The sequence below is a fragment of the Perca fluviatilis genome, chromosome 6, assembly GCF_010015445.1.
Source record: "Perca fluviatilis chromosome 6, GENO_Pfluv_1.0, whole genome shotgun sequence".
In the NCBI taxonomy this organism is placed as follows: domain Eukaryota; kingdom Metazoa; phylum Chordata; class Actinopteri; order Perciformes; family Percidae; genus Perca; species Perca fluviatilis.
Genome location: NC_053117.1, coordinates 36506681 through 36531866, shown reverse-complemented (window position 1 = coordinate 36531866; position 25186 = coordinate 36506681). Strand labels below are relative to the sequence as shown.

General features: G+C 40.8%; 2 protein-coding genes across 3 annotated transcripts in view; both read right to left on the bottom strand.

Annotated features, from left to right (window-relative positions):
- The window catches only part of LOC120561138 (GDNF family receptor alpha-2-like), a 79599-nt gene extending 74450 nt beyond the window's left edge, over positions 1-5149 (bottom strand). For both annotated transcript variants that reach the window (XM_039804104.1, XM_039804105.1), the window contains exons 1-2: positions 4467-5149; positions 2284-2640 (exon numbers count right to left, since the gene is read on the bottom strand). In XM_039804104.1, coding sequence (XP_039660038.1) covers positions 2284-2640; positions 4467-4518 — 409 coding nt within the window. In that variant the 5' untranslated portion in view covers positions 4519-5149. The remainder of the gene's footprint in view (positions 1-2283; positions 2641-4466) is intronic.
- Positions 5150-9828: 4679 nt separating this feature from the next.
- On the bottom strand, positions 9829-23404 carry bco2l (beta-carotene 15, 15-dioxygenase 2, like). Its single transcript, XM_039802109.1, has 12 exons — positions 23330-23404; positions 19934-20111; positions 17968-18179; positions 17353-17468; positions 17109-17211; positions 16306-16443; positions 14137-14297; positions 13552-13722; positions 12993-13130; positions 12040-12222; positions 11777-11887; positions 9829-10096 (listed from the first exon to the last, which is right to left on the bottom strand). Exons 1-12 carry the CDS (start codon positions 23361-23363, stop codon positions 9980-9982), a joined length of 1662 nt encoding a protein of 553 aa, XP_039658043.1. The 5' UTR covers positions 23364-23404; the 3' UTR covers positions 9829-9979.
- Positions 23405-25186: the final 1782 nt, after the last annotated feature.

Here is a 25186-nt window from a genome sequence, read left to right as displayed (position 1 = left end):
GTGTAGCTGGTGCTATGAGCAGTCAGCCTGGCAAATCACTTTACGGATCGCAACACAAAAGCCCAGGATGCTCAGAGCTCGGAGACTTTGCAACATTTCCACCATTAGCCCACATGTCAAAACAGCTGAGCACATTATGTCCTCCATGTTTACATGGCGTGACACTTGACATCAGTCACACAGACTTTGGCCGCGTGTACGAGCATGGAGTAATGTCACTGTTGGGTTAAGGCCCCCCTTTAGCCCGGCCCCAAGGGCAAGGCATCTCCAGCCGCTCTGATTCAGTCAGATTTGTCTTCACACAGTATTTAACACAGACTAAGTTTAAATGCACATAATATTAAATATTCAGTTATTTAAAAAAAGACAACATTCCGACTAAGCTGTTTACACGGCTAATGAAAGGGAATATTCCACTTATATTCCCGTTTACATGCAGATGGCAAAAAAAATGTCACTAATGGCCGACTTGTTTAACTGTGCAAACACAGTCTCCCTCTTTCATTGCTTCAACCACCTTCTTGAAAATGTCCCCAAAAACATGTTGATACACAAGTCTTTCATAATGTTTAAAAGTAGCTTGGGTTTTCCTTCTTTTTTTGGGGGCATGCATTTCTACCACAGCCTTACAAACTGTTGGCTAGTTGGTTTGTGTACAACAACCATAGCAACGCACAGAGCTGACCGTAATCCTTAAACAGGCAAAAGAGCCAAAAACTGGCCATAACAACTGTCGCAAACTGCGATAAAAAACAAACAATTGAGACACACTCCGAATGCGCTGTATACATGTCCAAAGAATTCCTTTAAAACCCAAATAATACCGGCATATCACACATGTCTTAGATGGAAAATTCTAAATTCAGAAAAAGGCCTTAGGAATATCCAAACGGAATAAGCTGTTGACATGACCTGTATTAAATTCGGTGTAAATGTACTCACTGTGTTGTGTTGTACCTGTGACCAAGAGTCATGTCCGCTCAGGAGGCTGCTTTATGCTCTCTAAACGCATTGCAATGGTAAAACCAGAAGGTTTCAATGTTACAACAAGAGTGCTATTTTATGTCCTGCATAAGTGGACACATAAGGGCCTGAGCTATACGACTGTAACCTAATTACATGGTAATATGGAACACTTTAGGTGAAAAACAATAAGTGTACCATAACAGTTCTACCTAATGTAATCCCATTATAGCTCCATTACCTTTCGACAGGGTGAGGAAAGTGGGAAAGCATATATATTTTTCATCAGGGGCTTCTGGGTATCACTATAAAAGGGCATGAGGGAATCTAGCATCAACAATGGGTGTGGTGTACATGCCCGGAAAGTACAATTGAGATCGGAACATTAGTTTAAAATAAATGTTATAACGTGAAAGAATGCGCTATGTCATACCCATTGATATCAATAGAGGTGTGTTGCACATCCACAAACAGACTACTTACTGCAGCAATGCGTGCATCTCCATGTACACATGTATTGTTGTACATGAAGAGCCCTGCTATACATATTCAGTAACAAAACCATTGAACATGTCATAAGTAGAGATGTTCCAATACCAATACCAGTATTGGAAAAGCCTCCCATACTGCCTAAAATGCTGGTATCGGTATCGGCAAGTACCGGAGTTTATGCACAAACCGATACCGCGTAATTTATCCCTGAATAAAATTTACTTTTAAGTAGTTTGTTTACATTCTTTTTTTCTGTTATGACTCGCTGTCAAACTAGATAATAAAAGAAAGTGCCATGGCATTCGTTCTCTGTGTTTGTTCCTGTTTGACAAAGGGTTTAACTTGAACCAGGCCATACAACAATGAAAGTAACCATAGCACATCCATACAGGGATAGTAATTTAGTATAGAGCTGTTAAAACACAATAATATATATATGTATTTTTTAACACACCGGTATCGGGTCGGTACTCTGTATTGGACGATACGCTAGTTCAGGTATCGGAATCGGTATCGGAAAGGAAAAAATTGTATCAGAACATCTCTAGTTATAAGCTGAGATCACAGCAACAGAGAGAATGCAGAAGTTACAAATGACACTGAAGATCCAGCTCATTCATAATAAGCTGTAAAGGAAAGAAGCAAGTGCTAATTTCACATTTCTAATTTTTTTTCATTTCGGAATAAATTTGTAGTTTTAACAAGACACTGCATGACTTAAAGAGGTGTTATTATTATATCACAGGATCTGAAATTGCCAAACGATTAAACATGATGTGATGTGACTTGTGCGAGACAGAGAATTGTAAAAAACCATCTGCCTCCTACCTTCGGTGAGCCCCATGTGGATGGTCCAGTAGTTCTGCAGACACTGCAGCTCCTTCTTCATGCCCCTCCTGCAGCGGCAGTCATACAGAGGACTAACCAGCAGCACTTCCAAGGCAGCCTGGCACTCCCTGTTGTTGTCCAGCATGGCTTCCTTCTCCTTGCCCACAAGGCACTGGCGCATCACCCGGTACCGAGAGCTGCATTGAGGGTTCTGGTTGCACCAGTCACTCGCCTGGATGCAGTCCACCCATTCTGTCTGAGCTCCGGGCCCAGACCCGGTGCCCTGAGATCCTGGAGACCCAGTGGCCAAAGACACGGACACAGCTGAGGGACCATCCCAGGAACTCGCTGCCTCATCTATAGGTTGGGGACCAGGGGACAGAGGTGGGGGTGACAAGAGACAAAGGGGCTCAGAATTTTTGCAAATTAATGTGTGTGATTTTGTATTTGTATAGCTGTGTCAGGGCTTCAACTAACAGTTATTTTCAATGTCACTTATTTTCTTGATGAATCGATTAGTTGTTTAGTCTACACAATGTCAGAAAAATTGTGAAAAATGTCTCCCAAAGCCCAAGGTGACGTCCTTTCTTAAATGTCTTGGTTTTGTCCACAACTCAAAGATGTTCAGTTTAATGTCACAGAGGTGAGAAGAAACTAAAAATAATATTCACCTATTTAAGAAGCTGGAATCAGAAAATGTTTATTTTCGTACAAAATGACTCAAACCGATTAATCGTTTATCAAAGCAGTTGGCGATTAATTGAATAGTTGGCAACTAATCGATCAATCGAATAATCGGTGCAGCTCTAATGGTGTGCAAGTGCAAGCACACATCATAAACCTGCTATAATTTTGTTTCGTTGATGTGGGACATATAAACAGGTTTGGTGGCCTCTGACATGCACATACACGCCAAGGCATCTTTTACCAAGACAGTTACATTCTTCATGGTTCACATGCATCTAATACATCTCTATATGGGGTCTTGTTAAGTTCTCATTTAATGAATATTTAGTGCTTTACCTGTGCTTATCTGGACTCACTTTAGTGCATCTAAAAGCCTTTAAAACGAGTCAGACTGCAGCTTTCAGTTTCCTATTCGAATCTAATTAAAGGAATTCTTGATCACTGAAGTGGAGGCCATCTAATTATCTCGACAAAAAAATAAAAAAATAAAAAAATAAAAATAAAAGTGAACTACACTTAATTCACATCTAGGTTACCAGCAACATTATAGCTTACAATGAGTAAACAGGGATCCTCGGAGCAGAGACTCAGGTGCGGCCGTTTGACAGGAGTCAAGATTCAAACGCGCCTTCACACACACGCACACACACACACACACACACACACACACACACACACACACACACACACACACACACACACACACACACACACACCAGTAGAGACACTTCTGGTGAAATGACAAGAGAGACCCCGTGTGGTGATATTGAGCATCGGGCTCAGAGAGGAGAGGATACTGCATCAGAATCAGAGAGAAACGGCTAAGAGAGGAGAAACGTGAAGTTAACTGAGAAAATATTTCATCAGTCAGAGGATTTTTTTTTAACTCAAGAACTGGCCTTTGTGGGCGACACTTGAATTGGCATTGTGCTGTTGATGCTGCTCATGATGCTGATGATGAGGATCATGCTGCTGATGATGATGATGATGATGATGACGACTGATTTTCTCATATTAAACCAAACACAAATGTGTAACTGAAAAAGAAAAAAAAAAAACTCAGACATGTTTCCTTTGCAGCCTAAAAGCTGTTCCAGTCGCGAGATTTGTATTCCAACTATGGATGCTGTGGTTCTTTAATGGATCCAGTATTCAGTGTTTCACTTGCATAGAACAACTTGGGTTTGTAGCTATAGAGGTGACAATTACACATAATCTAACCTAATCTCTCTTTTTTTTTATGAACGCCATGCTCTATCTATCAGTATTTGGCTTCACATTTTAAAAATAAAATAAAATCTAAAAAAAAAACCAGAATAAACCTTGTGCCCTCAAACAACTCCTGCATGAAGGGAAAAAAAGTGGACACATAGCAGAACATGCTCCTTGGCAATAATTAGGCTACTGATGTCAGAATGTATCTCTATATGACCCAGAACAAAAAAATAACAATTTCCACACAATTCTACATGTTATTTCATAATTTCACTTCTCACCTAAGAGCAGGAGAAAGCTGTAAACGCACATCCACACAGTGACAGACTTCATATTGTTGGAGAGATGAGTTAAGGTCCAGCACGACTGATATTTCCACCTTATGAAAGGTTAATTCCCCTCTTCGGATCCTTGACCCAGGTGTAGGCTAACTGTTAAAAAAAATCAATAATAATAATAATAAAAATCAATATCCTCGTTACCCACGCACCTCCGACAAAAACCCTCGACTCCCAACAATAATCCACGATTTTTTTTTGTTTTTTATTTTTTTTTTTATAATAGACTAACCACGACACAGACAAATCCTCTGGTATTGGGCAAAAAAATAAAAAATCAAATGCGAATCAATCAGTCAATCCATGAAAGCAGTTTCTCAGGGTCCGTCTGCGCTGCGTTCATACCGACCAACTACTGAGACTTGATCTCTCCGCATTATAAGGGCTCAGACTGCCAGCTCCGATTGCCCCTTGGAGACAATTTGTCCTTAAAACATTCCTTAAACTGGCGCGAAACGGTCAGTCAGCTGTGCCAATATCTCTAACGAGATAGAAGAACTCATTTGAAAAGTGCTCCAAAACGCTGACTGTATAGTATCTTTTTTTTTTCTCGCCCCCAACACCACCACTGACTCTCTCCAAAAAGCTGCGCGCTCCTGTGTGAGGAAGTGAACGCTTCTTTTGCACTGACTGCATGTGTGTCGGTGTCGAGGCGCCACGGCACTTTATAAAGAGGAGTTAGTGTGCGCCAGCAGAGGGCGCTGCCGGACGGGTGCTCTCTTATTGGAAAACGTGGTACTCGGTCACATCGAGGCCCAATAATAAATGCTACCCTATAGAAATATTACCAAGATGTTCCTGTAATCTTCCTGCAGGGCCAAGGGAGCCCGGGGGGAGAGATGCACCTGTGGTCCTCAGCAGTGAAATTATAGTGACCTCACTTGGCCTGTTTTCTCAATCTCCTGGGGTATTGTTGCTGCAGGATACTGTGAACGCCTATACATTTTGGGAAACAATTTCTGTGATTCATGTATAATATCCTCCTTACACGATGACTGTCTCTCTCATAAGGGATATATTTACTGCCTTGTAAAGAGAGACGAGGCCACAACTGCAACACATCGAGGAAGGAATTAGGAAGCAATAATAAGCGTGTTGGCTACTTGCACTCCTAGCAAGAATATCCGGTCTTCCAGCACATAGGGAATCTTTTATTCGAGTATTTAGCAAAGGCCTATTAGGCCAATTCCTTTTTTTGGCTGACATTATAAGGGCTTCATACCCACAAGTCATAGCAATTCACAAATGTTTTGTAGGGTTTTAAGAGTGGACTCAACAATGATGATTTTTAAGCAATACCCAGACACACCAAGGGTTTCCTCTGATTGAAAGAAAGATACAAAAAAGAAAAAGGAAAAAAAAAATTAACACAATGCCTCGTATTATTTGAGCTCGGAGGAAATAGGTCCACCACGCACAGAAGAATCTGCCATTTCTCAAAGTGGCTTCACATTAAACAAAATGACTTTGCTGTGCATCACTGCTTAAATAGTGCCCGGAATGTCATAAATCTTTGCAAATCTTGAAAACAAAGTCTCTATTTAGAGGCACTGACAGTGACAAACTGCAAGGCCACTGGCTCATAATGATGTTTGACTGTCAGCCCAGGCTTTCATCCAAGAGGGAAAAGAGCTCGCCGCTATAATGGCAAAATCAGCCTCATTCTGCCTATATTGGCCCGGGCTTATTCTCGTCCCCACCCCCCAAGAGTTTGAAGGCTCTGTCATTATGGGGACACTGAAAAGCATCATCTCCGGCATGAATGTATCCTGCATCTGTCCTGCGTTAGTGCTGCAGTGGCCGATGAAGCCTATTCTTCACTTGATTTTAAGTAGAAATGCATATTTTTTCAAACACAGAATGGCAGCCTTGTGCATTTCGAGCAACTATTTCCAAGCCAGACAATTTTATTCTTTCATTTTAGCAGATAACAAAGAAGCCATTTAGTTATTCAAGTAATTTTCTCAGTGAGCAGCAGTTGCATAAACTGTATTAAGTTTACAGTTGCTTGAGCAGTAGGCTCAGGAGGAGGAAGACATTTCTAATAACACAAAAAAGGCATGAAATCAAGAGAGAAACATTGTTGTATGGTGTGGGGAAGAGACAGCTACATTTGCATTGTGGATTCTTATTTCAGCATCACATTATTTCCATCCATGATTGTGCAATATGGATAAATCCTCTCCTCACATTTTCTTTTTCCTGAGCCAGGCTGTCAGGTCCGTGGTGGGACATTATTCGTGTTGACATTGCACGATTCACCCCCTTCGTGGGAATTTAATTGCTCCATTCTGACTTCATAAAGCATCTGCAGTTTTTTTTTTTTTTTCTCCCTGTGTACAATTAGAGAGGGCCCACAGAGAAACACACACACGTACATATCTCCTACTGCTACGCTTTTTCATAAATAAGCATATGCTTAATGTACACTCGCAGACACGCACACACGCAGACACAGATAATCGGTGTGTCAGATAACCGTGCTCCCACATGGCGGCTCAAGACCGGGAAGATGGGGGAATGACATATCTGGATATAGAAGACATTGTTATCACTATTGAGGGAAATCGGTGCCTGCCTCTGAGAAGTGTGTCTAATATGGTGAATATAGATGATACCATTATGAATTCATGGGATATGAAATAATGATACAGATAGCAGCCGAAGTTAAGACTCTTTGCAATAACTTGTGCTTAGTGAGACAGCAGGGGAGTTTGAGAGTGAGCTCATACATACTCTCATGGGTCAAATAAGAGCCAGTCTGAAACAGTCACCTTGAAAGCAGGACAAACCAACTTGCATACAAATGTTGTGTATGCAAGTTTATTTGTGCTACAGTGTACAGTATGTATAGATGCCTGCACAAGTGCTTCCAGAATGACTGTACGTAGTGTGCTTGGTAGTCTGGATCAATGGAAGTACATTTACATTCTACACGCTGAAAAAGGCACGTTTTCAAAACAATTTGGATCGTGCCACATGGCAGGCCTGCTTGGTTCTTTCGAAAGATTAACGAAGAATATGTTTTCAGTGTTTACTCTCTAACTGGGATGTTTTGGGACAGACCGGTGGGATTACTGTAGTCTGTATAGCTCCGGCACTGCCGGAAGTTCTGCTGGATGTCCCTCACCTTCCGTTTTCTTTGTGTTTACATTATAAACTCTGGTCGATTTCGAGGAACAGCAACCGGAACCTCTGAGCTACCAAGCAAACGTGACACGCTGAAAATGGTAAGTTTTGGAGAAAACTTGGATCGCGCAACAAGGCGGGCCTGCTTGGTTCTTTCGGGGAATGATTGTAAAGATTTACAAAGAATATGTTTACGGCATTTACGCTCTAACTGGGACGTTTTGGGACTTATTGGTGGGGATTGTTGTGGACAAAATACACACGTGATACACTGGTAAAACCAAATTATGTTTAACCATGTATCCAGCTAGTTTAAATAGTTCACCTTACTGTATTGTGTCAACAGTTAACTTCATTTAATATTGTATGTGGCTTTTTGTTTTGCGCGGTGCAAATGTTCCACTAAAACAAGTTCCTATGTTCGACTGTTTTGCAGAGCCACCGTCTCTGAGTCCTGAATTTAGCGCCGCCCAAGACAATTGTGATTGGGTAAAAAAAAAATGCAAACAACACAGATCTTTTTTTTTCTTCTGCTATCCTGGAATGTATTTGTGGTGTAGCCACATCTTAGTCCACAGCGCTGTGGAGATAGGTCTGGCAATGCTGACTGTGTGCTTGGCAATCTTTCCCAGGTGAATTGAACACATTCAGTGTTCAAACTATCTAGAAAAACACATTGATTGAACCATTGATCCTCATGCTTAATGTCTCACCCAATAATATTCAATTAAAGGGGTGCTGATAAGGCTTTGATGAATTTAGTTTAAGATTCATGTGAGGGCAAAGGTCGCTGTATCTCTCTCTACTGGTCATGCTCGTTGGAGAGATTACTAATGAACCTGAGCATACAGTATGTGCACACACACACACACACACACACACACACACAGGTTAAGCATGACTGATTCAATTAGAAATTATGGGCTAATGAATGTGTATCTTGGGAGACCTGTACGGCATGCTTATTAAGTAGAAGACACAGCCCTAGTTGAAGCAAGGAACATGTGTTGTTAATTCCCAGTATTAAATCAATTACATTAAACGAAATTATGAACAGTATACTGTAGCTCTATTCCATCCTGTTTTATTCAGTTCAGTGTAATAAGAGAAGCTAAAGACGAAACCTCTGCCTGTGTGTACTGTACGGTCATGAATTATTAACGGTTGGAACTTGCTGTCGCAAAATATCTTTAAAACTTCTCCACTGTAACTCTTGACTGAAAGTCTCTTTTGAAATATAAAAAAAAGGCCCAAAAAAAATACATGGGGCATAATATTTTTGAAACCTCTGAGCTTTCACACAGCCATTAGCGCGTGTATCAGGTGCAGAGCCCAGAGTCAGTTCAAATCAATCTGTTCTGATCAATGCGAGAGGGGAAATAGCCGATGGAATAAGCATCAGTAAACTCAATTGTGGAGACGGTGGAGTGACAAGTGCAGCTGTAGGCTTCTTTAAATGCTGGGTAGGGTCTGTGTGTTTTGCTCTACACTGTTCTGTTCGGCTCACAGTTAAATGAAACAGCGGAACTGCTCTCGTTCCACACACAAGGTCCTGCGTGTCAGTTTCTTCGTGTACAGTACGTCGACTTTGTTTTGGGTTGTTTTGAGCGAATACAAACGGCAGCACATTTCTGATGTGACCTCTGCTAGACTCTCTGGAGACGTTCGACCAGTTAGGTCCATTTGTTTCCCTGGCATTTCAGACGTTGTCCATTTCTATCACATTACTTTGACAGAAATTGAATTTACTCTGATGCATTTTTATGTATCCTAAGTGCTGTTCTGTTCTCACTGGGAGTATAGCGTTTCCAGTGGCGTGATGATGCAAAAACATTCTGGGTTTCAACAGAAAAAAAAGGTGGGGGAATGGATTTTATTTCAATGTTTGTATTGACTTTCATGCTTTGTTTCGTTTTTCGAAAATGTTTTCAACGTAAATTATTAGTCCTTCCAGGTAAGCACCATCTGTATGGGACTCATGCATTATCTAGAGGCTGTTTCAAAATCTTATAAGAGCATATAAGAACACTTAGAGGACAAACATTATCAGTGCGCTGATGCCATGCTGGGCTTTCTGTCTTGTTAGTCTCCAAAAGATTGCCATCTTCCTGACTGTAATGGCAGCACACAGTGGGGACATGCATATTCCTATCAAGGAGGCACAAACAAAAAAGTCTGCCGTTTTTTTCCCAGCTCTTTATTTCTTTCACAGTTAAAGGAATTTTACAGGCAATGACATCAACAGAGATATTCTATACTGTAGATAAAGTGGCTGGTTACTGGTTCAATTTCATCAATTATCTGCAGAGCTGCAAACCGTGGCGCAGCTAGCCCATCTCGTTAAACACGCCGTGGGTCCCGAACGGGATAGTGACAGGGACCTCTGCTCTTCCCAGCTCAGTGAAGGTCTTGGCATCCAGAACGAGTAGGAAAGTACTTTTCTCCTGGAAACAAGAGGGATGCAATATTTTATGTCAAGAACAAGGTCACAGAACACCCTCTTCACTAGAATTGTAGTGAAAGTACCAGACTGTGAGATTTATGTATGATCAGGTCACACAAAACAGGCTGTTCTTGTGAACCATTCGTACATACATATAGCCAGGGGCAGACTGGGACAAAAATTCGGCCCTGGCAATTCTGTCCCTTACCGGCCCAATTTCAGACCAGGCTCACGTGAGATCATGGCACCAGTAGCATGCAGCGAACTTACAGGCTCTAAATTAAATATTACACACAATTCAGAAAACTTTCAAATAAACTACCATGGCACCATCTTAGAGTAGAATGGAAATGCTTGCATATTTAAAACATATTATTGCATACTTACACACCCAAAACACCAAAGTGCGAAGACATAGAGGACCAGACGCAAGCTTTTATTTTGAAAAGTAGAAGCCCGACGGCACCAGACAGGAGGCTCCAGGCTGCAGCCGTACAGTCTTGCATATTTTTGTCAAACTAGTGTGATACGCCAGTGTTGACGCATTTCTTTCATTTTTCCAGAAGCCCAAATCGGCCCAACTGGCATTCGCAGAACTTCCAGATTGCCAGTATGTACTGTATATAGTAGGGTTGCATGATATTGACAAAATGTGATATTGCGATATCGATTATGAATATAGCAATATCAATATTAATTTCGATATTTTTAAACATATGTAAAATTACAAACGTTATGGGAAAACGCATCAAAATAGATTCATAACAAATTAAACAAGTTTTCTTACAACACAAGGTTTATTTCAAATAAACCTTCATAAAAACTTGTTTAATTTGTTAGATGGTTGGTTTAATTTGCAAGACTGTACGGCTGCAGCCTGGAGCCTCCTGTCTGGTGCCGTCGGGCTTCTACTTTTCAAAATAAAAGCTTGCGTCTGGTCCTCTATGTCTTCGCACTTTGGTGTTTTGGGTGTGTAAGTATGCAATAATATGTTTTAAATATGCAAGCATTTCCATTCTACTCTAAGATGGTGCCATGGTAGTTTATTTGAAGGTTTTATGAATTGTGTGTAATATTTAATTTAGAGCCTGTAAGTTCGCTGCATGCTACTGGCGCCATCATTTTTGTTTGCGACACTTTAGATATAATATTGCATAACATGATATTGTGATAACGATATTGACTCGATATATCATGCACCCCTAGTGTATACTGTAGCTATGAAAAGTATTGTACTATAATTCCTAAAACACAGGACTTTCAAGTGGGGGAGCGGAGTTCGTGTCCCAGGGAAAACACAACACGTTTACCCAGGAGCGTGTGTTCGTGTCCCGGGAGTACTACTTAAGGGTGTGACCGGTGTTTTGCTCCCAAACCACAATAATCTATCTACGATTACGGCAATGTAAATATACAGCCATACAACTGTTAATGTGTGTAAGTGATTCCGTAGCATATCATACGAACCCGTTCATGAGAATGTGCTGCACAAACTCATATACAAAGTCTGCTTTGAAAACTGTGAATTTTGCATCTTTTTTCTTTGTATCTCTCAAAGCACTGTGTCAAAGTGCACTGTTACAATCTAGTCAAATGGATATTGTCACAATTCAAGTTACCGATGTCTGCTGCTGCTCTTCTGATTATTTTTGTGTTGTTTTTGTAGTACTTCTTAACTCACTTCTCTGGGTGTGACGATGACTGACAAGACCACTCCATCATCTTCCTCGGTAGCTTTGGGCGATGCAACAAAGACAGGCTCAGACGGGTACAAGCCGGGATAACGCCACACCTAGAATGGGAAGATTACATAAGCATCCGCTTCACTCGGAGCCGTTTCATGTTATAAAACCAACTCCCAGCCTCGAAGCAGCAGTAGAAATAACTTTGATGTGAACAGTTAAGAATGACTTCCTCCCTAAGAAGTCTTTGATTGATAGAAACCTTAAGCTCCTTTGTGTGGACATCCATTTTGAGCAGGGAATCAGCGAAGACGTGTCCAAAGCCACAGGAGTAGAAGTAGCGGTACGGTCTGCCATTGTACTGGTTATAGTTGATCTGAGGGAACTCAAGGCCGCCGTATTGCAGCAGCTCGTCATCGTGAAGTTCCTCGTGGGTCATGTAAACCTGCACGGGTCACAGGAGGAAGTGAGGATTTTACTTTCAGTGCAACTTTTACATTTTAGCCCAAAATGTAGCCAGTTAATGCACACCAACAGACCTGATTTACCGTACACATTTGAAGGCTGGACTCAATACTGCATTATTCTCTAAAACACGTAAAGTAAATCCCAGGCATTCATCTCTAACTTGAATTAAGATAAATCAATTTCTTTTAATTTTACTTTGAAATATATTTATTGCAAAAAAAAAAAAAACATATTGTGGTAGCCAGCAGCTTTTACATGTACATAACACCACTCTCACCAAGAACTGAGGTCAGTGTCACTCAGGTAGTCATGACAACTAAAACATCACATTTTCTTTCAACGTTTCCGCATTATTCTGCCATAAGAAACTGTTGGACAGGCACGAAGTTGACTGAAAAATGACAACCAACTCGAAACCAGAGAACACATTCAGTCAACTGCATTTACTGTGTGTGTGTGTGTGTGTGTGTGTGTGTGTGTGTGTGTGTGTGTGTGTGTGTGTGTGTAAGCTATTAAATGACAATTACTCCCATTTCAACATCATGTTATCTGCTGTAAGTCATGAAAGCACTATCCTTGAAGTACCTTTAGTGTCTCTTCATGCTGGATAATTGCATGTGGGAGTGAATCGGCGGCATTTATCATGATCATAGGGCCCATTTTTTACTTTATTCTAGGAAAACCAGATTGAGTGTTATGTTAAGTTAAGCATATTACCTTGTATACACAATGACGGTTTTATCCTACCTCTCTCGGGTTGGTCTTCTTTGCTGTGGCTGTATATTTATGCAGAGTGACAAGGTTTTGGTCCAAACGAGTTTGTTCGTCCACAGTCAGGGGCAAGACATATCTCCTTGGGAGGTTTCTGCACAACGAGTTGTAAAACTGCCAAACGAAATCAGACAGACATGAAAAACTGTGAGCGTGGCTCCTTTGACTGAAAGGTGCAACTCAACCTCAGGGAGAATCAGAGCCCAAAACAGAAACAAAACACTGACACAACATAAAAAATGTACATGGCAGTTATATTTTTTGGAGGAATCTTGATATTATTTTTTAGGTAAGTATGTTTTGATTAAAGTAATAGACTTCACCACATTTGAAATGGCAGAGATTTCAAAAGCTTATTGCACATGTCTATTTTTTGGTAGTTGAATATTTCTTCAGTTGAAACCGTTTAGTAAAAGCCAGACCTTCAATCTGAGCTGCTCACTGACGACAAACTAATAAAACATTAGTATGCCAGGCACTCTTTGATTATGTGTGCTTTTTCATTATGATTCAGAGTCAAGCTGGATGCATTAACCTTGTCCATTTCTTCTCCCGGTCCTCTGCGGAGATTCTCCAATGTGAAGTCTCCAATGACCTCACCATCGTCCCCACAGCACATGTCCATGACCAAGAACCCGTCCTCTTCAAAAGCATTGATCTGATGCAGTGTGAACATGGGTGCTGCACGGTACTTCACCTCACTCTGCTGTTGAACCAGTCAGCGCAAGCAATCAGGAACTTATTCATAAAATAACACAGATTTATTATGGCTTTTGTACAAATAAGGAGTTTCTGTGTTGGTTTGAACATTCGAGAACAAGTGCATTCCCTGGCGCTGCTGTTGCTGTGTTGTACCTTCACATTACGAAGGTTTGCTATTGTATGCTTAATGGGTATGCTGTGTAATGAGATGTGAAAATTGAGAGTAACAATGTATGAGAAAAGGCTACACCATCAGAGTGTGACTTCATCAAAATAAATAAGGAAAAAGCGCCGCCATGCATGAACAGATTAGCTCGCAGCTTTCCTTTTCTGTTGTGACTATTCAGCAAACGGGTGTGTGCGTATCCTACCTCGCACTTTTTATGTGTGTCTGCTGCTGTGCAGTAAACTAACCCACCTTGCCAGTGTGGCGGTCGACCAAGTGGAAGATGGTTTCATACTGAGGCTCCCAGGTCATGACTTTATGAAAGCTCTTTCCCTGGATTCTGTACAGCATGAACTTGAGCAGGTCCAGCTTGATCGGCTGCTCGATGAACACAATGTAGTTCTCCGACATGACTGGAGAGGGAGGGCACACACGGGGCGAAATGTATGCATTCAAAAAACACACGACTGACAGATCGTATTCATCATATTTTCATAATTTTCATAAATAATTGTAATGCTGTGTCATGGTGGGATGACACATTTAAAGGTTCCATATCATGCTCATTTTCAGGTGCATACTTGTGTTTTGGGTTTCTACTAGAACATGTTTACATATTTGTTTTTTTCTCATACTGTCTGTCTGAATTTACCTGGATTCACCCTCTGTCTTTTAGCACCTGTCTCTTTAAGATCCCCTCCTGAAAAAGCCCAGACTGCTATGAATGGTCAGCGTATTTGGGTCTTCCACGTCTGCGCTCTCGGAGTCTATGCACCGTCATTGCAGCCGGGGAATGACTGTAAATAGCGGCACTTTATACTGTAGTATTTTTGTGACATCACAACAGTACAGAAGTCCTGACAGCTCATTTAAAGGTTCAGATTCTGAATAAAAGCTGTGAGCAGTTCCAAGTGGATTGAGCGTTTTTAAACTTTAACAGTATTTATATAGCACCTCGCCCTGCTCTATAGTAAAAAGACATGGAAAGCTCACTTTCTACAGTGAAAATGCTGATTCTGTAGACTAGTTTCATGTCACAGTTCATCGTTTGTTGTCGCCCCACTGATACGCCCCATGAATATTTTCATAAACACATATGAAATGGGTCATTCATGGGACAATTATTGCAAAGCTATGTTACCTGCCAACATGATTTCAGGTGTGAACCAAATTTGGAAAATAACTGGTAGGGCATTATGTCTGTATGCTAACTGAAAATGAGTTTCCAAGTGGCCCCATGTTGTTTAATTGGACCAGTAATGGAGGGTTTGCAAAAATAACAATGAATCCCTTTTGCAGAAGCACACTGCTACTGCACTTTTGCCCCATCACTTTGCAACCTAAATATTTCTTGCCCCAGCCCCACCAAAATTATTGTGCTAGCAGATAAACACATGACATGGGGGTTAAACATACCCCCCATCTACTGTAGCTCTACTGCCAGAAGTAATTATGTGTTGCCTTGTATAACCGTATGTTCCATCGCTTGCGAGATTTCTTGGTGCCAGACAGTCTGGCAGAGCAAGGGTGGTCTGCAGGAAATATAGACTGAGATATTATCAGGGAACTGGCGCAGTGCAACAACCACACGGAGCAACATTGTGTAAGATCGGGCAGAGCAACGGAGTCGTGCTTGCATTAGCTGATTTGCATCAGTTTAATGCTTCACTATCAGCGGTTTCGTCATCAACTGCTTGAAAAACACCTGACTAGTAACATCCAATCATGTTCATACAGGTGTGCTATGTGGCCAGTGTAACTAGTATTACTTTTCTTTTATTCGCCATAATTCTTCAATGAAAATTAAGAAAGACGTCAAGGCTGTTAAAGAAGAGTACAAATCCAGTTGGAAATATCAGCATTATCCTGGATTCTGACCTAAGTTTCAGTAGTCACATTAAATCAATAACACTACTACCACATTCAAAATATCATAAGGATCAGGGACTTGCTGTCAAAACTTGTACATGCTTCCATGTCTGGCAGGCTCAACTACTGCAATGCGCTGGTCTGTCTAAAGGAAATTAATAAGACAAAAACTACAGTCAAAAGTTGATTATGTGTCTTTTTATCGGATTTAACAGACACAGAGTGTAAGAGAAAGTGTGTACTTTTGTGTGTGAGTCAATGGCAGAGTTATGGAAAGAAAGAGATAGTGAAAGCTGAGCAGAAAGACAAAGGAGCTGTGATTGTCCTAAAAGAAGCAGGGAGAGACTAGAATTCAAATTAGTAATTAATAAGAGCAGGAGGAAAACTGAGACGCTCTCTTTTAGTGAAGGATAGACTCACCCTGTCAGTGCAGGTCGGAAAAACTAAATCTCTCATAGAACTCATTACTGTAATTCCACTTCAGTATACATCCAGCATGCAAGACTACTTACTGTGAAGAAGGTGTTTGTTATACTGTAGTGTGTGTCTCACCAAAGCTGTGGAAATAGGAAGGCTTCCTGGGTTCAGCTGCACGGATGGAGCAGATCACTTTGGCTCCATCCAGGTCTGCGGAGTCCTCCGTTGCTTTCTCCCCAGGAGGAGGCACACGAATGATGTTGTAGAAGAAGCCTGACGAGGCGCAAAAACAACTGGTGTTGTACAGTATTTGTTAGGATGGATTTAAGTAGGGTGGCACAGGGTGGACTAATAATCAGTCACGAAAAGAAAGTCTGCTTAGAAATATAGGAAATATTTGATAGGATAGAACAACACAATGTAATTCTGCTGAATAAAACATCACATTCATTATTCATTTCACTTGTTTTCATTTTAAACAAAGTGTTTATCTGACTACAATGCACGTTTTCTATAGGCTCAGTCTGCCACTTTATTTAATTTATTTTTTAAACAATTCCAGTGCTGGTTCCATGGTAGCAGAATTTATGATAGTCACCATGGAAACATTAATTGGTCATGTGACAAGGGCTGGGAAGATTGGCAGAACAGGCAGCCAAGTGCCAGTACTCCTGATCTAATGGAGGGGGGCGGGGACCATATTTCAGGGTCGGGCGGTGCCACCCCATGCCCCCCTTCTAGCCCTGCACCTGGATGGATCAACGATATTAACATAAATACATATTTGGATGGAGCGCATAAAGATATTTACATAAATACGGACATATTTGGATGGAGCGCATAAGGATATTTACATAAATATGGACATATTTGGATGGAGCGCATAAGGATATTTACATAAATACAGACATATTTGGTTTTGTAGGAAGGCAAGTTACCGCTTTTTCCGTAGGAGTTGCCCATGTTGTATGTGGCTCCCTCACGGTCATAGTGTGGGTGAGCCGTAGCCGAGTTGACAGCAATGTATTGACTCCAGTCCACCTTAAATGGACAGCATCATCATCTTTGTTGTCCTCAATGTTCATTATCAACAGTCTCCCGTCTCCCTCGTCCTTACCCTCTGACTGTTCATAAGAATCAGCATTCAAAAGAGACTTTTATAAATGCGTTACACTGACTCACCTTCTCCTTTGTCTCCAGGCTCTGTGGATCCACTCGTCTCATGTAGTTGGTTTCGGTGCTGACATAATAGTCCCCCTTGTACTTGACAAAGTTCACACTGGCGTTATCTGTGGCCTCTGTTCACACATACAGATGTCAGGAACATATTCATTATAACACCTCAGCAAAAACTCATCGTTCTGACATATAACCCTGAAAACTACTTTTTCCATCAATTTCTTCCTACTTAGTTTTTTAGAAGCTTTATGCCGTGCTTCAGATTGATCTTTCCCTCAGAGACTACTACACACAGTTGTTCACACACACATATTGACTTGTGTTCTCTTTACCTTAATAAAAACACATTATGATGTAACACCGGCTGTCATTGGACTGCAAAAGCAATATACAATACTACAGTACAAGCATTGAAGAAGAAAAAAGAATAAGAAAATATATTTTTCTCTGACAATTTGTTTGACGTCTACTCTGCCTGTAGTAATCTGGCACAGCCACCTTCACGCCAAAAATGAACTGAATATTTTTTTAAATAATGCATTTGGCAGTGCAGGTGCTACTTTGCACTGAAGTGGATTACACATGGTAATATGCTACATGTAAGCAAGACACACATACTCGGAACCTGAAAGCGTGAAAAGAAGCGCGCAAAGATGTTCTTGCAGGGATCAGGCATGGCTAATGTCCCGAACTCTGACACCACGATGCGGTTCTTCTCTGAGTTGCTGATGTATGAGTCACTTCGCAGGAATCTGCTGCTGTAGGTGATGTTGCCCTCACAGATGTGGAACCGGTGCATCATGGCCATGCCGTCAAACCAGTGGGTGTATCTGAGAGAAAAAATAAAAACAAGTAATTTGTCACCAGAGTAGTTGTGTAAAACGATTAAAGAACAAAGAGAGCACCTTAATTTTTTCATCCACACGAGGACAATTTTTTTTAGGATTTGTCATGGGTGAAGGCTGAATTAACCACTCATTTGGCTCAGAGTGGGACAGCTTAAACTACATGGTTTTAAAGCTATTGTGTCCAACTATTTTATATAAATGGACGTCTGTTACTTTCAAGCCATTGCCAAATGAGTTACGATAAGATAAGATAAACTTTATTGTCCCGTGGGAAAGACAACAATGTAATTTGGGACAAGAAAAATGAATGGAGATCATCCACTAGTTGAGAGGATGTTGCACAGGCCCTGATATAGTAGAGTATTGCACGTGCCCCATTATAAAATAAATACATGGGGCAGAAAGCTGTTGATATGAAGCTAATTAAGCCTATCAGCTCCACAAAACTCTCTCTACATTTCTCAGTATGGCTATGTTTACATAATGGTGTAGTGTATGGTGAACAAAATGTGATGCGTTTTACATCAATGCTGAAAAAAGGACAACAGCAGCGAAGAGTCTAGCATGGTTTTTCTATCCTCCGTGTTAGCAACTGTGTGGAGGAGGGGTGGGAGTGGGGGTGGTGCGAGATCACGGAAGGCTTGCATCATGTGGATGCTCCCGACAGTGTTGTTGTCCAACACAGTCTCGCGGCAGTTCTTGAAATGGTCACGTAATTTAATCTATTTGATTTGTGTACACGAACACGTTGATCTAGTTTTTTTCGTGATGGTCAGCACGTTTTTTATAATACCAACAATTGCATAGCTGTAGCTGTATAGCAGGACGGGTTGGGTTTAGGAAAAGAAGAACAGGACGGTTGGGTTTAGGAAAACAATAACAATAACGGGACGCGGGACAGCGACTGCACGTTTGGGTTTAGGAAAAGAAGAACGGGACAGTTGGGTTTAGGAAACATGACACGTGGGACACGATCCCCGGTCTCTTGGGTGAAAGTCCTGTGTTGTTTGACCCATCCACCATCCCAACCAACCTCCCTATGCGGATTTTCGGGCTTTCATACTACTCGCTACCGTAGTCGCCCTTAATTCTACATCATCTTCTCATTGAGAATTGTGCTGTGATCACGAAAGATGCTTCCCTTTGAAATAAATTATTTAAAAAAATGTGCTGACCATCACGAAAAAAACGAGATAAACGTGTTTGTGTACACAAATCAAATAGATTAAATTACGTGGCCATTTCACGAACTGCTGTGAGACTGGGTTGTGTTGTCGTCACTTAGAATGCCTCGTGGAGGAGACAGAAACTATGCACTATAGCTTTAATATCTGTTGCCTGAATATCTCCAAACTGTATATTCTCAACATTTCCTTTGTATTCATAGATGAGCAGATACAGGCCGTCTCAAAACTATACTGTACACTATACAGTGTATAGTGTTGAAGTTGACTCTGCTGACTCATACTGTTTCCTCTGTTTCTCTGCTGTTCCTGTTGTGTTAATGTTCTGCTTTTTTTACTACATGTAACTACTATTATTATCATTTAAAGATATAACGTTTCACATTTCTGCATTAAAATGTCTAAAAACTACTATGCACTATTTTTATTAGGGCCCGAGCACGAAAGTGCTAAGCCCAACGGTGCCTAGCACAAAGTTTCAAGAAATGTGTCTTAGGAATCGAGAAAAGCTGTAAGTTGTTTCTTTTCCATAGTATTTTAAAAATAAAATACCTGTCTTTCCCAAATTCAAACTTTCCAGGACCATTCCTCAGGAAGCTCCCATTGATCCAGGATGGAATAGTTCCTGTGACAGTGGTAGGGATGGGATCAGGGGTTTCCTCCACAGAACGCACCAGAGGCTCAATGCTCTCCAGCCCTTTGGCCTGCGGACAACGCTGCCTGCTGGGTACTGAGGAGAGGAAAAAAAAAAAAAAAAAAAAAAAAAAAAAAAAAAAAAAAGAGAGGAGAGGAGAGAGAAGAGAAGAGAAGAAAAGAAAAAAAGAAAAGAAAAAAAAAAAAAAAAAAGAGACAAAACCAATGACTTAATTTAGTTTGAACCAGTTACACACTGCTGTTGCTAACCTAAAACACTTGCAGCAATTCTACTTCTCAGTGATTAGAGTACTGTGAATGAAATACACAGAGAAAGTGCAAATATACATAAGTTCACCAAACACTACACAAGACCAATGCTGCAGACTGAGGAAAATATAATTTATTCCACTTCATATACCCAAATCAGTCAACATGTCAACATGGAGAATCAACAACAAAATGTCCCAGTTTTCATACAGCTACTACAGTAATGTGCATAACACTGTTAGCTCAGCAAACAACAGACAAACATGAAACAACTACAACAAAAAAAAATACAGTACAGAAAATACTAGACTTACCTGCTGAATTTTTATACTGCTTCAACCTGATTGGTGTGTTTACAATTAAGCAATCATGTGTTTGCGCACCTGATGGCTGTGTTTCACAGATTGGCTCATAGGTAGGTGTGGTATTCAGTGCTTTGGAATTGCAAGGAAGTGACATCATGATATACTTCTGTGTCTAAAGTATACAAGTGTGTTTAGTGTTTTGCAAAAAAGTGTGAGGCTGACATTGTGCACATCTGGGCCAATGATTTGCTCCTTGAGTGTAAGGTATTGATAATTGTGATATACTTTTGTTTCAGTGTGTCAGCAATCGGCAAAAACTGTAATGCCCACTCATAACCCCGACCACCTCCCTACACGGCCAGCCACGTTCTTATACAGCAGCAGTCAGTGTGGTGTGCACAGCAAAAAAACAACAACTTGGAAATCATACGAATTACAGTGCTTAACTTTTCGTAGCTTTTGGAATGTATGGTCCATGAGAACAGGCTAGCTAAAACTCTCTCTCTCACACACACACACACACACACACACACACACACACACACACACACACACACACACACACACACACAATAGGTGTGGTGCTGTGAACCGTTTATAGTTTAAGGACTTTGAACGAGTGCGAACGTGGAAGTGATGTAAGTATTTATGTATCCTGCAATACAAACTCAGTTGTTAATGAGGAAGGCTTTTTGCAGCTTTATCTTTGCAATATAGTTGAACATAATCTAATTTTAAGACAAATGGGTTGTGTTATAAAGAAACAGAATGCCACACTTTCACGCCTTCTTTCACACCTCTGCGGCTGTGTTTTAAGCTATAAACACTCAAATGGGATAACCAAACGAGTGCTTTAGTGAGAAAAACATAACCTCTTCCGTGGTGGGAGACGTTATGTCCTGTAAAGGGGCTCCTGCATGAATGTGCTCATGGCTCTCTGGGGTCATGCACTGTGAACGACACCTGTACTATCTTTTATCCAATAACCAATTGCTGTCCATTACCTCGTATCTCAGCACATAATGGAGGTGGGAAAATAAATACGAGGGTTATGTGATTAACAAAAGCAAATCAATGCGGTTCAATGTGGAGCCCCATGCTGAGCCCAGGTTACAATATTAGAGGTTCTTTTGACGCTGTGAATTGTTATTGCACCAATCAGCAGAACCAGAATTTCCTTCATTCCCATGACACTAATACAACAGACAATAACAAGCAGAATGTGCAATAGAGTGATAACCGCTGAAGGCTTTTACAATCTCTCACGATGTAGACTTTGTGAGTTTTGATTGTGATTACTGCAGAATTGCAAATGACACCTGAATGTGTGCTGTCATTTTATTCTTTTTTGCCGGGTATTTCATGTACTTTCCTACTGCTGCATTCAAAATCGAGTTTCGTGAAAAACCAAAAAAGCGACACTGACGAGCCCAGAACTGTTTTGGATAATAGATTCACATATTGCTTTTTATTTCTCTCATTTTTTGGATAATCCCGACTGCAAAAGTAGTTTATTTGTAACAGCTATTACTTTAATGAATTGTTTTCCTCACGGCACCGACAGTAAGTCGGTGTACAAGTAAATAACCTTGTTGGATTTAAGCTGTCATATACAACTTTTTTTTTCCATTTCTGTTCTTTTAATTTTTACTGTGCAGGGACCTGTCAGACAGTTTTATTCCGTTAGTTACCAGCTGAGAATGACTAAAAGCTGTTAATTAGACATTGTGTGTATTCTTTTCCCCAGCTCTGATTCAACAGGAGACCTTGGAGCAGGAACAATAGAAAATGCCAACACGTCCTATTGTAACTGCAGCTCTGATTTTGAAATGCAAGAAAATACCATTATGACGAAACCACATTATGCAGGCCTTTGTGTGCATATGTGTGTGCATGTGTGGAATTCTATACAAGGGACTTTACATTAGATGCTATTGTTATTGTCTCTGCTTTAAAAATGGATACACCGAAATACGGGAATGCTATGAATGTCTACACTTTGATTTGTTTTGTTATAAGTGAAATGTTTTGTTTTTAAGTTCCATCCATCCATCTTCCATCCGCTTATCTGGGGTCGGGTCGCAGGGGGCAGCAGCTCCAGCAGGGGACCCCAAACTTCCCTTTCCCGAGCCACATTAACCAGCTCCAACTGGGGGATCCCGAGGCGTTCCCAGGCCAGGGTGGAGATATAATCCCTCCATCTGGTCCTGGGTCTTCCCCAGGCCTCCTCCCAGCTGGGCGTGCCTGGAACACCTTTTTTTTAAAGTCAGAATTCTTACTTTTTTTCTCATAATTCTGACTTTATTTTCAGAATTCTGACTTCAAACTCAGAACTCAACACATTTTTTCACATGTGGCCCTAATCCTCTTCCGTACAAATTCAACCAGATACCTAAATAAGTAACTCAAAAGAATTATGCGTTTTTTTTTGTTATCGTGTCATAATTTAAAATCGCATGGTAAGCAAAAGGTATTTGAAGAACTAAGACCTGCGCCATATTAATATTGAAATAGATTATGAATTAAATGATTCTCCTATGACAAGCAAAAGGTGCTCCCCTTTGACTATGACCAATGCTTCCAGACTTTTGTGTTTTTTTTACATTACATTTTACATTGTGTTTATCCCAAATACAACAAAGCAAACATCTTACCATTGCTTCATGTTCATATTTCAATAAATGATGAATAAAAATCAACCTGCTAGAATCTGGCCACACACGAGGTGCTGTCTACTCACCGCTGTGTGTCTGGGGCTCGGCGGTCTTGGACATGGCTGGTCGTTCTGCGGATTGGCTCAGACAAACACAGAGGACTTAAACAAACCCTGATGACAACCTTTGAACCTTTGGGTCCTTTGCTAAGTGAAGGGAGTGATCTCAGGCACGAAACAACAGTACGGCACAGTGTTGACTATGTCGTTAAACCAGTAATAAAAGTGACATGAAAGGCGGTGTCCCTTGCTGCATGATGCCACTGTGCGCATAGTGTGACATAATACATTTGTGTATGATTTCTGAAAGGGTTAACTACCCTTTGACTAACTACCCTGGAGAACTTCCGTTGTGTAATCTAGATGCAGCGTTTTTTTTTTTGGTTGCATTTGTTTTCGGGGATTGTGTGCTTTTCTTTTGCATCGTTTCAGTTTTTTGGGTTGTGTGCTTTTTCTTTTTGCATCGTTTGTGTATTTGCAGCGCGTTTGTGTATTTGGTTGTGTTGTGTGTATTTGCAGCGCTTTTGCTAAATGTGCGCATTTATGAAGGTGTTTTCTTAATTTGCTTGTGTTTTGTCTATTTGTGTGTGTTTCATTAAGTTGCAGTGCGTTTGCCCCTGTCGGACCACCATACATAATTGTATTTAGAGGTTATATCAAAATAGGTTTACATGGTTTAATTTTCAAAAAACACCATATTTTTGTTGTACTGCACATTGCTGCAGCTCCTCTTTTCCCCCTGTGAGACATCGAACTTCTGTTCCATCTTTGTTGGGAGTCGCACATGCGCAGTAGCTAGGTCAGCACTGCTAGCCAGTCAGAAGCAGAGTATGAGGGCGTGCCACGCTAGCAGCTAGGCGAGCATTATAACGTGTGTTACAAAGTGACGCACATTTTTCTCTGAAGTAAAGGCTGGACTACAATAGAGCTGTTTGGAGCAGTTTGTGAACAGTGTTTTCTCTGGAAGATGGTGAGTGCCTTTGGGGTGATTTTTTTCGGGGTCTATGAGCAATAAATCCAAACTCTTACATCCAAGATTGATCCACTTGATGTCCATAATTTATGAATTTTCGGCCGTTTATCTCCGCCGATCGCCGCTAGCTCTGATGCTAACCGTCCATTTTGCTTCCCATGATGCTTTCGCAGAACCTTGTTGATGTCTTGTCGACCAATGGGAGGCTGGTCCGTCACACATTACGCCCAGCGTATGTTGAAGAAATGTAGATATTTTGTCAACTGTATAAGTTAAGTTTATTTTTTCATTGTTTGACTCCCAAGACATATGAGAACTGTTTGAGACAGGAGATTGGCTTAGCTTTGATTGCTTTGTGTGTGACATATCTGTGAGATTAAATTTCTGTTGTATTTATTTATTTGTCTTTATGGTCCCACAACCTTTTTTTTTCATAGAAGTGACCTCACTGCAGCACAAACATTCTATTAGCCCAGTTTGTCCTGAAAAAATGATGTTTATTGATTGACTTTGCACAACTGGGTATTTTGAAATCAGTAGTATTTTGAAATAAATTTTTGAGAGACCGGAAGTCAGTGTAAAGAGCTCAGAACTGGGTGTGATGTGATCCACTTTCTCAGTCTAAGCGATCGGAAAAGGTACTCCTCTTTGGAGGACCAGTGCCGACCCAGTACCGTTGTATTTATCCCAAATACAACAAAGCAAACATCTTTACTTCTGCTTCACGGACTCGAGCTGCAACGTTAAAGTAGTCGAGTCTATGCTGAAGATAAAAGCATTGATGAGTTTTAGTTTAGTGGTATTATTTATTGTTACATACTGTAAACATTGCTGTCTGTAAAATGACCTTTAGATTAGCACTTATTCCATGTAGTCTGTGCACGATTGCTGCTTTTATGTAATCTCTCTAT